Source organism: Zootoca vivipara, chromosome 12 (genome assembly GCF_963506605.1).
Source record: "Zootoca vivipara chromosome 12, rZooViv1.1, whole genome shotgun sequence".
Classification (NCBI taxonomy): domain Eukaryota; kingdom Metazoa; phylum Chordata; class Lepidosauria; order Squamata; family Lacertidae; genus Zootoca; species Zootoca vivipara.
The window spans coordinates 37,326,856-37,342,413 of NC_083287.1; the positions used below are offsets into that span (position 1 = coordinate 37,326,856).

A 15,558-nucleotide genomic window follows, 5' to 3' on the forward strand; every position below is an offset into this window, starting at 1 on the left:
ACCACCGCATTTCCTTAGGAAGGGAGTTAAGCTCCCATTGCCCATGAAGACCTCAAGTGCCAGGGTAGATCAACCCTAAGCTTTATTTGGGCTCCTCAGTCCCTTACCAGCATTTTGAATAAAACTTGCAGACAGGTCAACATATTTGATAACATGGCATTCTACCTAACAAATCACATACGGAGTATAACCCTCGCATTTGGATTTCTGTCCAAAACAGGCATAAAAAGGACTGGGCCATCCTTAGGAGTTGCATGCAGCCCTGTGTATCTTCTCAGGTTATCCTGAAATCCTGAACACCTTTGCTGCAGGAAGAACTCTAGGATTGGTAAGTCTTGCAATAAGTTTTTCATGTCTGTCTATAACAGTGTGTTAAGGCTACTGAAATTGTTAAGCTAGGTCTGGAGGACAGAGTGTGCTACTGCAGCAAACACTAGTCTGCATCTTTAAGACTACCGAGAGAGAGAATAGCAAAGTACAGTCACACCTCGGGTTACAACCGCTTCAGGTTGCGTCTTTTCGGGTTGTGCTCCGTGCTGAACCCTTAAGTACTGGAATGGGTTACTTCCAGGTTTCGGAGCGCATGTGCAAAAGCGCTAAATCGTGCTTTGTGCAGAAGCGCCAAATTGTGACCCGCGTGTGCACAGAAGCGGGTTGCGAATGTGCCTCCCGCATGGATCACGTTCACAACCCGAGCGTCCACTGTATAGTATTTGCAAAAATACTGTGCGAGCAGAGACAAACATGGGAACCAGTGTAAATGCAGGACTCCCAACCATAGGCCCCATAGGGCAAAAAAACAGACGAGCTGAAGCTGTAGAGACCAAAGTAAATTTCTGTGCTGTGTTTGCACAAAGAAGTACGTAGAGAGAGGTTGGGGTGTGGTGGTGGAAGAGAGGTTTTATATTCAGCTTTCACTCTTCTTAGCATTTTCCTCCATCCTATGCCCAGATGCTATAAGGGCAAAATATTTATCTTTGAGCATGGGAGCAGATAACATCTTGCCCAAGTAGAGACTAAACAAGGAGTAGAGGAACATCAAGAAGGGAAATTGGTTGCGCATTTTATGTAAATAATTATGGACTAACCAGACAGCACTAAGATTGCAACCTAGTTTCAGAAAGTACATTACTTCTGGCAGAAAGTCAAGAGCTCTGCTGATGGTGAAGATGGTGAATGAATGGCAAAGTTACAATCCTGCTTGTTACAGCAATGGATTGAAAATAAAGGAGTGCATTTTGGGCCATAACTGCCATCAGCCCCATTCAAGTAGGTCCAATGGTCAGGGATAATGGGAGTTATAACCAGTGTTTTTTTTGTAGAAAAAGGATGCCGATACTCACCATGAAGTTGTTACAGTAAGTGCCACACTTTTAACATTTGGGGGAAAAAGTGCTGGTACAGTCATACCTTGGTTGTCGAACGCCTTGGTACTTGTATGTTTTGGCTCCCGAACAATTGAAACCCGGAAGTGATTGTTCCGGTTTCAAAAGTTTTTTGGGAAGCCAAACGTCCGATGCGGCTTCCACTATTGTTTCTGGCACGCCTGCGCAATTGGAAGCTGTGCCTTGGTTTCCGAATGTTTTGGAAGTCGAACGGACTTCCGGAACGCATTCTGTTCGAAAACCAAGGTACAACTGTACCGTGTACCTTTAAGTACCCCCAGAAAAAGCACTGGTTATAACCCAAAACATCTGGAGAACATCTGGATGGAGAAGGCTAGTCTATGGAGAATCCAGCTGTGCCACAGATGAGGTTAAGCAAATACTGGTGCAACCTATCAATGAAACTAGGAACAATTATTATAGAAAGAGGCACTTGGTAGAGCAAGAACATGTTTTGAGAGTGTCAGGGTAACAACGTCTAAAGAAACCAGTGTATAGATCTAGAAATGGCGGAGTCAGGCCAAGATACAACCTTTACCCATAAACAGACATTGACCTAGAACTGATTTATCAGTTAGATGGAATGAACAATGTACTCATTTACAGAATAGTTGGCAAATGAATGACTCCAGTAAATAAACTTTAATACGGTCAAAGACTAGCAAAAGAACGACTCCAGAGGAATGGCTCCAAACTTGATCTGTATTTAAAATTGGAGAAAATTAAGCAAGAGAGTAGCCTAGGCAGAAGTGGGCAAGTTGTAGAAAATGGCAGAAAGACAAAGCAAGGAAGTGGCAAGAGATGAGACCAATATGCTCATGTTTGGGCCAGCAGGGGGGGGGAATACAAAGCTTTGTGAATATGAATTAGTTTAAAAAAAAGGAAATACATTGGCCTGGTTCACACATCATGGTAAGCCAAACTATGACTAACTGGGAGCACACAAAGATGCTGCGCCTCAGAGAGGAGCTGACACCCACTTTGCTCCTTTCTCAGTCCTTTCGGCACAGTGTGGCACAGAAGCAAATAAATACTTTTGGCTTAGTGTGACATTCAGAGGCTCCAGACCACATTGAATGATCTCTAACCATAGACAACCTGTTACTATAGGCCATCGTTAAGGAAGAGTTATCTTGACCATGATTCTAGGTTCAGACAACAAATTAAGATCCCATCTCTAAGATATACTTAAGACCAGGCACCCCCAAACTCAGCCCTCCAGCTGTTTTGGAACTACATCCCTGACCACTGGTTCTGCTGGCTAGGGATAATGGGAGTTGTAGTCCCAAAACAGCTGGAAGGCTGAGTTTGGGGGTGCCTGCTTAAGACAGTATGATACCACTTTAAACGGCTGTGGCTCCCCCCCCAAGAATCCTGGGAAGTGTAGTTTGTTGTGGGTGCAGAGAGTTGTTAGGAGACCCCCCCTAGTCCGCTCATCGAGCTGCAGTTCTCAGTCATTTAACAGTCAATCCCCCCTTCCCAGTAAACTCAGAATTTAATTGCATAGTGAGGATGGGGCCTAAGCCTTAGTTTAGTTGTTACCCCAAGCAAAACGGACTGAGAAGCAGCAAAAGGGATGCAAGGTCCCCTCCGGAAGCCAGCATATTTGCACATGCCTGACAAATCATAGTTTGGTTTAGTGTGGTGTGCAAACAAGGATGCTACACAATGTTTACCACGTTTGGAAGCAACTAAGTAACACTTGTGTTGCTTGTGGCACCCGGGAGAAAAGCAACATGCTGTTAAGACTAGTGAGGTACCTCTACTGCCCTAGCTGCACACTCAGGCACAGGATACAAGACAGCAAATTGCAATGCAAGTCATTAGAGAAGATCTGCTGGGAAACCTGCTAGTACAGGGTTAGGGTGGTGAGAATTATGTGTAATAGCACAACAAGGGAAGAGACACATCTAGCGGCACAGTAGAAATTAGTTAAGTTTATTTATAATCCTGAAAAGTCACTGGTGGTAGCATTTGTTGTGACAGTCCACCCAAGTATACAGTATATATAATACATCCAATCGTACCAATAGAGATTCAGGTGAGAAAAGAGATGGCCATTTATTTGGTGAAGCATTTTCCCTAGGCTTTTCAGCTAGGTGGAGCTCTATAAACTTACAACGGTGCACCGTCCATTTGGGGGCACGTTTGCAATGACTGGGAATTTCAGAGGCTATTACGTCACAAAACAGAAAATGGAACCCCCCAAAAGATTTGTTCAAAGTAATGTCTCTCAAGGGTAGTAGGGCGTGTGTGGAAAGTGCATGACCTACCCCTTGTCAACGACTTGACAACCATTCCTTGCATCAACCTGAAAAGTGTTTTTGTAATCTATCCCAAACTGGAGAGAATGCAGTTATGAGTATCATGCGCCTCAGTAAGACAGAAGCTACAGCTATTCCAAGCTGTTGGACAAACTATGGTTACTAAAGAAATTTACCACCCAGATTTGCAACAGCTGACTTTTAAAGAGGGGGTACAGTCATCTGCATTGAGCAACAGTGTCGTGGGGCAGAAGAGCTGAAAATAATTCCAACATAGGTCACATTTGGCAACCAATGCGCCCCTTTGGTATCAGATAGTACACAGGGTAGATGAGTCTAAAAAGCCCAGGACACAAAGTTTGCTGTATATATTTTGCACTAGGAGGCTTATGGGCATTATTTTCAGCTCTCCTACCCCACTATAGTAACAAGTTGGTCATTAACATTATAAATATATCAAAGGGGAAGGAGAACTCAGGTGGTGAGAAACTCTTGTGGCCTTTTGCCTCACAGTCACTAATAGCTTGGCTGGGAAGTATGTCCAAACAGCAGGAGGGAAAGGAGACAACAGCACTGATGAGATGCAACATAGGAAGCTGTCTTATATTGAGCCAGGCCACTGGTCCATCTAGCTCAGTACTGTCTACACTGACTGGTAGACACACTCCAGGGTTTCAGACATCTTTCCCAGAGATGGTAGGGATTGGACTGAGGACCTTTTGTGTGCAGAGTGGGTGTTCCAAAACTTAGTTATGGACCCCCCCCCCGGGAGAGTTGCAAGAGACTCACTGCCAATAAGGATCAGCAATTTGGGTTAACTTATTGTGGATGGAGGGCCTTAAAATGCCAGTGTAAATCTCAACATCCATCTGTTTTCACATAGAAACAGGGCCTTTTAAAGTGTCCAAGAATGTTGTGGGTTAAAAGCAAGGGTGAAGGTGATTGCTTTCAATAACAGAGAATCCCATCACACTTTAAGTTTCATTATCTTTGGTGGGAAAATAAAACCGAACTAGATACATTTTTTTAAAAGGTAACACAGTCTGGGATAGTTCAGTTGGTAGAGCAATGAGACTCTTAATCTCAGGGTTTTGGGGGGGTCAAATCCTATGTTGGGCAAAAGATTCCTGCATTTCAGGGGGTTGGTCTTGCAGTCCCTTCTAATTCTATGATCACAGCTCTGTTGAAATATTGTACAGTGTAATAAGGATATATTGCCTTTGGCTGCATGAGAGCAAGATCAGCTTATCTTTTATCAGAGTTGTCTGAAGCCAATTTATACATATTTATGCTCAGCTGCAACCTTAACAGAACTGGCATTAAGTAAGTGAAAAAGGCAACCTGGCATTTACGTTGCAGAGTGGGAGAGAGAGTGTGGTTTATTTTTTGAGTTGCCCATGAATGTCTGTTTCAACATATAATTTTTTAAAGGCACAATTTTAGCACAGTGTATTAAGTAGAGAATAGTAGTTTTAAGCATATCTAATTCTGTCGTCCTCAAAGTTTGGAACCTCCCCCCCCCCCCGGGTGATCTGAGGTTTTTCAAAACAGGTTATAGGCGACAACATAATTTTAGGCAAATCAGTTAACACAGCATCGTTTGGAGCAACAGAGCTAATTAGGTAATAAAAATGCCATATAAAATAACCTCAAAACAACCTGTCACCATTGATTGCAAAAATATTTTCTATCATGGAGGTGAATTGAATATCTACTTGGGTACATTACTGCATATTATACTTCAAGAAATTACCTCATCCGTACTGCAAAATAACTTTACATGTAAACTTTAGATTCACATACTGTGACATACTCAAAGCATCCCTGTTTTCCTATTAATGTAAACAGTAAAATTTAGGGCTTAAAAAAAAGAATATTTTAATAAAATATTAAAAACAGCACAATGTAAGCATTTAAATGTTTCGGTTTTGATCAGTTACAGTGAACAGACTTTCCTATTCCTTTGTTCATGTGGTGGAAAATGCTATTATTGCCCAAAATGATTAATTTCTTCCAAAAAAGCGTCATTGATTTCCTTTGTAGTACACTCAGCTCCTATATGGTAAACATACAGTGTAAAATCTTCATGTAACATGACAATTAAACAGTCTTAATGTTCCTGCTCCACCTCCCTCAAAATATGTCTACCCTTGGCAAAGAACAGCATGATTATGACATTAGATTTTGGTAAAACAAGAGCCAAACCTCTGAACTGCTGGAAGACTTATTTCCTGTTGCAATGGGCCAATTTAATTAAATGAAAAAGGTGCCAACAGGAAAGCTTCCGGCATACGGAGCTTATGATGTTTCTATTTTCAAAGAGTGCCAACAAGCAGGGTAGTTAAGTGTAACATTTGCAGAAAGATCATAGTCGTCATCATCACCACCAAATACTGTCTTGCACCTCTCAGCTCAAAACATAAACTGATCCACAGTTTAGTTTCGACACCAATATTGTAGAACTTAACATGCATATAATGCCTTCCTCCCCACCCACCTTTAACCATTCATTCCATCTCAGCTAGTATTCACGGAGTGTTGTTGCAATGCACACCGAGTAAGAAGCTGATCTATTTTAGTTATTATTAGTTAATTTATATTTGTTTCTGCACACACTCACACGCACGCACACACGCATCAGAAATAGCTAGAACTATGCTGGGCATAAATCAGGCAGCTGTTAAAGCGAGTATTTCACCCCAGTCAGTCATCTTTGCCAGCAGATGTAAACAAGGGGGCTGCCTTCTGCAAGATAGCACTTTGAGAGTTCCTTTTAAAAGAAGCTTTTTTATCCCTTACACACTTGTAGACATTGCTGCTGTTCCCAGATCTTGTATCTGTCCAATGGAACATTAGGTTACGTCAAGATGTTGGCAATAAAGTCCAAGAACCGCTTTGAATACTGTTCGGGATTCACCGTTGAAATCTCTGCACCAGCCTGAAAAAGCAAGAGGCAGCTTAAGAGAACAATTGGCTTGTTGTGGCAGGAGATGCGTTAATGATGTCCATGTCACAAAACACACACTATGGTAACCATGGTATTAAGGAGGAGGACAGCATAAGTAAAAATCCAGACATTGCCCTAAAACAAAGCACACTGTGGGAGTGCCAGTTGCCTTGCAAGTGATGACTCTTGAAGTTGTGCTCCCCAATCATCCAGGCCCCTCCTACCTCTCTGATTCTTTCCAGCTTGATTCATAATTATCTTTGTCCAGAGCTTCGCTTTCAGGTTTCTCTTCTGCCATCCCTTCTTCCTCCCACCCTCCCTTCCATATCACCATCCTTGTCTGCCCCTCCCAATATTTTCTTCAAAGTGGCGCCCCTTAGCAGCAGTGTATGTGTGGACTTAATATTGTGTGATCTCCCCAATCAGTACCAGCAAGTCGTGACTGACTTCTCATTGTAAGCATAAGGCGGCCGGGGGGCGATGGTGGCAGCGGGCAGCTGTATCTCTAATTTCGTGTTATCTGAGAAATGCCGCAGGTGTGACTGGCTCCTCCAGCATGAACTCAAAATTCGAAATGCGGTCACTTGTCTAAAAACGCTGGTGATCTCTAATGTTGAACTAAGGCTGGGCTGTATCTTGGTATATGATCCAAAACTGGTTTTGAAGTCCATATCATGGTATTGGCTTTATATTTTTTGACCCGGCAATATATCACTAATCATGATGTGTGTGTGTGCACGCTATGCAAAAATCACAATGTGGGGAAAACCGTGAAGCCAGCCATTGCCTCTACATAGCTCCATCCTTATTTCAGACATTGTGATATAGCAGTACACTGGTGCCTCGCTAGACGAATGCCCTGTAAGACAATTTTTTCGCTTAACGAAGAGATTTTTCGAGCGGAGGTTGCCTCGCAAGACGAATTCGTTTTGTGAAAAATTCGTCTAGCGAATTGTGGTTTCCCATAGGAATGCATTGAAATTCAATTAATGCATTCCTATGGGCAAAAAAACCAAATAAATAAAAATTCAATGCATTCCTATGGGATTCGCTAGACGAATTTTTCGCAAAACGAATTGACTCACAGAATGAATTAAATTCATCTAGCGAGGCACCACTGTATATATATCACAATGTTTAGCTGGTGATATATCGCGAAGTTGAAAACCAGGTATCGCCAAGCCCTTATGTGAACATAACTGACAAAGTTGGAATATATACATCAATGAAACTTACGCCGTGTTTGACGGTTTTTGCAGCATGGGCAGCTTTCTTTTTTGCATCGTAATGAGTAAGAATATCAATGATTGCCATAAAGTATACCTCCTTCCTGGGTGCATCTGTGAAAGAAATTCATAGTACTGAAAATAATACACATATTTGTAGCCAAGAGATTAAACAACTCTGCAGAAGCAAGTTGGAAGTTATTCTGGTGGTAGACCTTTGCCCCTCTAATAGTGTCTTAAAAACCGTATGTCAAAGGACGTATGTGAGTCCTAGAAATCTTTTCACTCTTTGATAATTGATAAAGGGGTAAGATAGAGATAACACTTTACAGTGGAGAGAGAGAGAGAGAGAGGAAAGTGTGGGTGCACTTTGCTGCAATTGCAAGCAAGCACAATTAAAGTGACTGCAGAATTAAAACTTCCACACCATAACTTACAAGTTTTTTGATGAACGAGTGAATTTGTAAACTGTAAGGACCTTAAAACTTTGCTTAAATATTTTAGATTTGCTTTTGAAGGTTTTTTAAAACACATTTATAAATCACTTCATAGCCTGAGGTCATCAAAGTGACCAACAAGAATATTTTAAAAATGAGATAAAATCCTCATTTTTTAATCTTCCAAGTATATAGACTACAAGAAAAAAAATTGTAGTACCATGATGAGTTTTTGCCACCACTTAAAACCTCATCTTTTCACCCAGTCGTTTGGCTGAATTCTCACTCCCACACTTTTGCAATTTTATTTGTAGTAAGTGCTGTGGGTTGTTTGGTGGGGATTTTAAGTGTGTAGTAAGACTTCAACTTGTTTAAAATGTTTTAACTGTTGTTCTATATCAGCTTTGGTAGTTATATTGCCCACAGCACAATGTAAAAATCTAAACAGAGAACCTCTGGAACATGCCAAAACAATCACCTGTTTCTTTTGGCAAGCAAGGTGTATTTGGCAGTGTAAAGAACTGTCCAATGTCTGTGCAGTCAGTAGACTTTCCAATGAAAGCAAAAAGGAGTTATCCAAGACACCAGCTCAGAATCTCTTATCTTTCTGTAGCATTTAGCAATATAGCTGGCTAATGCAGTATTGTAGTCATTTACAGTGGTACCTCTGTTTAAGTACACAATTGGTTCCGGAAGTCTGTACTTAACCTGAAGTGAACTTTCCCATTGAAAGTAATGGAAAGTGGATTAATCCGTTCCAGACGGGTCCGCAGAGTACTCAAACCGAAGCATACTTAAACCAAGGTATGACTGTATAAGTGAACTGCTTTTACTGTACAGTATTCAGACAGTACCTAATAATGACATGTTAAAATCAGAGCCATGCATTGCAGATCCCTTAACCCCCCCCATGTTTTTAAAATCCCACTATAGATGAGCAATTGATAATTGGGCATCATGCTTTTTTGCCTTGGTGGAGTTTTCTTTCCTTCTGGAGCAGGTGTAGGCAACCTTGGCTCTCCAGATGTTTTGGAACTACAACTCTCATGATCCCTAGCTAACAGGGCCAGTGGTCATGGATCATGTGAGTTGTAGTTCCAAAACATCTGGAGAGCCAAGGCTGCCTATGCCTGTTCTAGAGACTGATGCAAGAATTGAAACATCTCCCATGTCTAAATATACTTACTTTCATGGCATTTTATTCCATAAACATCAATGGTTGGATCGAATTCTCCTGGAGCTAAAGGCTGCAAGCTGTTGAGTGTATTTCCTGGGCTATCTGGAGGCGTTCCAACAGGATGAGCCCCATCGCTTTCTCCTTCCTCTTCATCGTTCTCTTCATATTCAACCTCCTCCTGTTCTGCTCTCTCAACATCATGAATTCCAACCAGCAAGCTGTAGTCCATGAGTTTCAACTGAGCAAGGAACTTTGAAGGCAACAATAAAAGGAGGTCAGTTACCAAGGGGTAGAAAATCCCAAGATCCAGTTGGGGTGGGAAAAAGTAACTTTTCTGCACAGCAAATGTTATTTTCTACTGCAACAGGCTTACTCAAATGAAAGCCAAAGAAGTATGCTTCAATGGAAAACAAGTGGGATTCTTCAAGTCTGGTATATTTTATGCATGGCATGAAAGGAGAAACACGACAGTTTCCCTAGCTATAATTTGGATTTGGGGTTTTATTTTTTGCTTTGAAAAGTTGATCAGAACATTGCTTAAGAGATCTTTCTACCTCTTACATATCGCTAGAACTAGGAAGTCAGCCAATGAAATTGACTGGCAGCAGATTCCAGACAGATGAAAGGAAATACTTCTTCACACAATTTAGTGACAGAATGAATGTGTGGATGGTCACTAGCTCAGGTAAAATCCATCAATTGATGGCTAAATGGAACCCCCCCCTATCCAGAAGCAGTCACAGCAGTGGAGAAGACTGTTTCCTCCATGCTTTCTGTAGGCTTTTCAGCAGGCTATTGGTTTGTCTCTGTGGGATACTGAATGCTCTGGCTGACAGGACTTCGATATTATCTAGTGGGAAACTTATTGTAATCACCACGTCTGAAACTTTCAGAATTCACTAACCATTGTTTAAAAGCAAAATAGTATGGAACTATTGTATTTGTACCTAAATGTCGGTGAGACACATGGCTTCATTTCCCACCAGCTCCAATGACCCCACTGTTTGCATATGTACACAAGGAAGAGGAATGCCATATAGTGACCACAGCTTCTGTACAGGAATCTGCAAAACTTCATCCTAGTGTGCCCAAGGCTCTGAACACATGATCTGTACCCTGCAACTAGATCATGCACTCAAAGCCTATATATTCCGCTCCAAGAGTACATTCTACCTAGACCATGTGCATGAACAGGGACTGGGGTGGGGGCAAAATTGAACTGGTGAAGCAAGGCAGAAGAGCCAACTTTATGCTGCTTTAAGAAATGCTTTGTTACATGAAAACTTTCAATAAAAGAATGCAAGCTGCAAGGAAAACAGATTTGGCCAGTCAGCGTGGAGAGTACACTCCCAAGTCTATGTAATGTTCATCATGCGCGTTGCTTGAATTACTTAAAAAAACAAACCCAAAACTAATAGGTAAGATGAGGGGGTGTCAGAAGGGGGCTTTTAACCCTTTGCTCCTGCCACTGTCCTGATTTGAATCAACTTTCAATTTGCCATGTTGCAACTAGTTTAAGACCGATCTTCAGGATCAAACTAGACAAGACTGCATTTGACATTAGATGGCTGCCATGAAGGCTTGTTGAGCATCTTAGCCCCATCCCAGCTGCATGCAACTGAAAAGCCACACTGAATAATCAAGCAAACTCAGAAGCTGAGTGCAGAGTTTCCAGAAGAACTGGACTCTTAAGGAAGCAAAGCCATGATCCAGAGAGTCCCTGCTATAAACATAAATCAAAGATTGAAACTGAATTACATTCAACTAAATATATTGGGGTAAATTTAAGTATTTTTGTGAGCATAGCTACAGCTCTTAGTATGCCCTCCCCCCAAAAAATAAAAATGTGAAAGATAAAACCAAGATTCAATTCTAGTTTTCCATTATCTCCGTGGCATCCCAAACCACTACACAATAATTGCCTACATACAAAATTTAATGATCCTTCAATATGAATTCTAATCAATGCCATAGAAGCCACTCCAAACACAATTACATGACTGACCTTCCAAGAATCTGTCATACTTAAAATAGCAGAAAATGCAATTTTACCCATATTTCAGAGGCACATCAAGTGTTTACGGAGCATTTTAACAGTTCAAGATGCAGTGCCATGAATATTAAAAGCAACAGAAGCAACACTTGTGCTTTCCCCCCTGATGCTAGTTTACACCACCAGCTTAAGGGAAGTAGTAGCCTGCCCCAGCCTCAGCATTCCTCCTGTAAATAGACCACGGCTCCAACCCCCCCTTTATCTCCTGATTTCAGGGGTTTCCAACCTTAACACCGGTCTTGAAAGACCTACATTGGCTCCCAGTACGTTTCCGACCACAATTCAAAGTGTTGGTACTGACCTTTAAAGCCCTAAATGGCCTCGGTCCAGTGTACCTGAAGAAGCATCTCCACCTCCATCGTTCTGCCCGGACACTGAGGTCCAGTGCCAAGGGACTTCTGGCAGTTCCCTTGCTGTGAGAAGCCAAGTTGCGGGGAACCAGGCAGAGGGCCTTCTCGGTAGTGGCACCCGCCCTGTGGAATGCCCTCCCACCAGATGTCAAAGAGAAAAACAACTACCAGACTTTTAGAGGACATCTGAAGGCAGCCCTGTTTAGAGAAGCTTTTAATGTTTAATAGATTATTGTATTTTAATATTTCTGTTGGAAGCTGCCCAGAGTGGCTCGGAAAACCCAGCCAGATGGGCGGGGTATAAATAATAAATAATAATAATAATAATAATAATAATAATTGACCCAGTGGATGTATTTTGAACTTTGAGAAAGTGCCATGAGCACCAGTCATGAAATGGCACTGCAGAGTCATGGCACACCATAAAATGACTGCTGTGGGGCTTTCGTGCAATGATTGCCACATCTAAGAGAGCAGAAAAAGAGACGGAATCACGAAATGGTGCAGGCATGCCACCCCATCAAAGGGGGGTGGGAAAGGCACCTGTATCAGGAATTTTCATTGATGGGTACCATGAGCATTAGATGGGTGCCCTCCATAACATATTGTTCTCATGAAAAAAACAACAGCAAAATCCCAGTTACAAATTGGGAGGACAAATAATTTACAGGTCACTGTAACATTTATTTGCAACATGTTGCATTATTAAATTGGTGGGGTAAAGCTGCCTAGGAGGTCTCACTACAAGAGGCACCATGGCATTTGCTAAGTGCGGTCGAGCTTCAGAGCTGACCAGGCAACCACCCTTACCTCAACATCCTTTTTAAGCTTTTCAAGGAACATCTTTTTGTTCGTTTCATCAATATAAATCTTCTGGCCATCGTTGATGAAGTCGTTGTCTTTGAATGTCGGCAGTTCTTTGGCCTGAAACGGACAAGAGAAAGCTAGCTCATAAAAGCAGTTTCGAAACAATGAGCCCAGTGAAGCAGGAGGTGAAAACAAGGAATTTCCTGATCAAAAGCGCAAGGGAATAGTTCAGAGGTATCCAAAATGTGAATAGCCACAAGGGGGCACAAATGAGCTACGGCTCCAGTGCACACAAGTAATGATTCTAAATGTAAGGATTTTCCCATTTAATTGAGGCCTCGTTTGCTTTTATGACTGATTTGATTAAGTTAAGGCGTTTTAGAGTATTTACAGTAAAAAAGGAAACGTGTTGCTCATCTGCAAGACCAGGCTTCACCTTGTCAAGAGTCATTGCACACACATCTGTTTTGTCAGAAGTCTAGCACAAGAATAGGTGCTGGGCTCAGCTGCACTACCCATCAAAACGCCCCACAAATGCTGCACACCCAAAAGGCCCAATTCTGATACTCTGCTCCCCAATTAACTATGGTATAGGGCAGTGCTGGATTTACATATAAGCTAAACAAGCTATAGCTTAGGGTCCCACTCTCTTGGGAGCCTCCAAAAAATTTACAGGAAAAAAAATCTGGATATACATTTCCAAAATAAAAGATAAAAAACAAATAAAATAAAACCTACAGTGTTTTGTGTTGTGTAGGCTTCTATGATGTAAGTAATGGGCCCCGCCTGCTATATAAAGGGCCCCATTACCTTCAGTAACTTAGGGCCTCATCAAACCTAAATCCGGCCCTGGTATCGGGAGATCAGGAGCAGGTGTCATGAATCATGTGCTTCCTCACCACTGTCACCACACACAGCACTGGGAGAAGCCACATTTCCACCCCTGATCTCAGAAGCCCGAAGACATGGGTAGGCAAACTAAGGCGTGGAGGTTGGATCCAGCCCAATCACCTTCTAAATCCGGCCCACGGACAGTCCGGGAATCAGCATGTTTTTACATGAGTAGAATGTGTACTTTTATTTAAAATGCATCTCTGGGTTATTTGTGGGGCATAGGAATTCGTTCATTCCCCCCCCCCCCCAATATAGTCCAGCCCCCCCACAAGGTCTGAGGGACACTGGACCAGCCCCCTGCTGGAAAAGTTTGCTGACCCCTGCCCTGAGAGGTATCCGGCTAAAGCATGTTGGATTGAATAGCTGTGCTATGCCCAAGGTTATTAAAAAAGTTAAGGGCATGGTAGGTAGCTTTCCAACTTGTTCTCTAAGTATGCCAATGTAAGACATACATACAAGTTTATGTGAAGCTTCAGTGGCCTGGTTCACTGCTTTGCTCCTCCTGGGCCTTTTTTTATTTATTCCCATGCTGCGCTGAGCTAAGCCCAGATTTGGCTTAGTGTTTCAGCCAAAAATGGCTTTGTGGTGAAGCTCTCCTCACTGAACCACAAGCTGTAGCCAATGTTTATGTGAACCAGGTCACTGTAACAAAGACAAAGCATTTTTGCGCAAGGTATTTTTAGCTAAAACTTCTAGAAGGGTGACTGGGTAGAGTGCAGCACACGCTTATTTCTTCCCACTTCTGTACAGGAATATGTGTAAATTGGTCCTTAGCACAAAGGCAGAGGCAGCAGTAAAGGAAGGTGAAGATGCATTGTCAAAGGAGAAGAGAAAATGACAGCACAAGAAGGTAAGGTGAGCATTTCAGGCCTGGTGGTGCAAGTCTACACACACTGCCAGAAACCCTAATCCAGGCTTTGGGGCACCAACTGACTCGGGACATAAAATTCCCCATTAGTACCTATGCACTGGTGCAGAAAATACATCAGTGGCAGAGGGGGATGACATGCAAATACCCAACCACCATTTTTCTTTGAGGCCAAACTCTGAATTATGCCCAGAAGCAAACTGGTAACCAATCAGATCTGCTTCTCCAAGCAGTAGCCTAGAAATGACTACTGAGATCCTTTTAACTCAACAGTACTGTATGCTTTTTTAAATGCTTGTAATTCAGAATGTGTGTATGCTGTCTGATTTCCTATGCTTCTCATTGTATAAATAAATGTTTGTAATTATTTTGAAACAAGCATCTGTTATTTACAGGCAGAGTGATAGCAGAATCATGGTGCATGATTATCACTGTTTCTTTAAAGCTGAAGTTAGGCAACTTAAGGAAAGATAACCTTTGCCATACCTTTTCCTTGTCGCTGGCTTCTCTTGCAACTGTAGACCCCTGAAACAGAAATACTGTATTTAAATAGCTACTGGGGATAAAACTGAAGGGCATAGGTGTTCTTTTATGCAGAATTCCCCCAGTAGATTCACTGTAAGGTTGTTCACAAAGGTACACACACTCAGATTACAGTAAATGCAACATTCAAAAGCAATTAAAACATTCTGGCATAGCAGTAGGTTAAGCAGAGGCCCCTACCCCTGATGTGTTTCCATCTGGAAATGTCTGCAATTTTAAAAACGGATACAGTGACTGAAACTTTGAGGACAACATGCCCAATTGCAACACTATGGAAAAAAAAAACAGGCAGTTGACCATCTTTGATTTGAGCTGTTTGACAGGGGAATGGTCTCCCTTGGGAGGTTGTGGACTCTCATTCACTGGAGGTTTTTAAGCAGTCATGGATGCTGTAGTTGAGATTCCTGCACTGCAGGAGGTTGCAATAGATGACCCTTGAAGCCCCTTCCAACTCTGCAATTCTATGAATCTATGATTGGACTTGTCAATTGACGGGCATATCAGCCCTGCCAAATACCAACTTTTGCTGCTAGTGAAACAAGTTTAAAATTTTGAATTGGTGTACAATGTATAATTGAATTTGTAGGAACCGAGGAGGCCTGACGTT

General features: G+C 42.1%; 1 protein-coding gene across 6 annotated transcripts in view; it reads right to left on the bottom strand.

Moving 5' to 3' along the window:
• Positions 1-3,296: 3,296 nt before the first annotated feature.
• PIP4K2A (phosphatidylinositol-5-phosphate 4-kinase type 2 alpha) overlaps positions 3,297-15,558 on the bottom strand; it is a 164,747-nt gene continuing 152,485 nt past the window's right edge. For all 6 annotated transcript variants that reach the window (XM_035129618.2, XM_035129621.2, XM_060280824.1 and 3 more), the window contains 5 exons: positions 14,895-14,933; positions 12,650-12,763; positions 9,446-9,686; positions 7,833-7,936; positions 3,297-6,587 (listed from right to left, as the gene is read on the bottom strand). In XM_035129618.2, the coding sequence (XP_034985509.1) occupies positions 6,507-6,587; positions 7,833-7,936; positions 9,446-9,686; positions 12,650-12,763; positions 14,895-14,933 (579 nt within the window). In that variant the 3' untranslated portion in view covers positions 3,297-6,506. The remainder of the gene's footprint in view (positions 6,588-7,832; positions 7,937-9,445; positions 9,687-12,649; positions 12,764-14,894; positions 14,934-15,558) is intronic.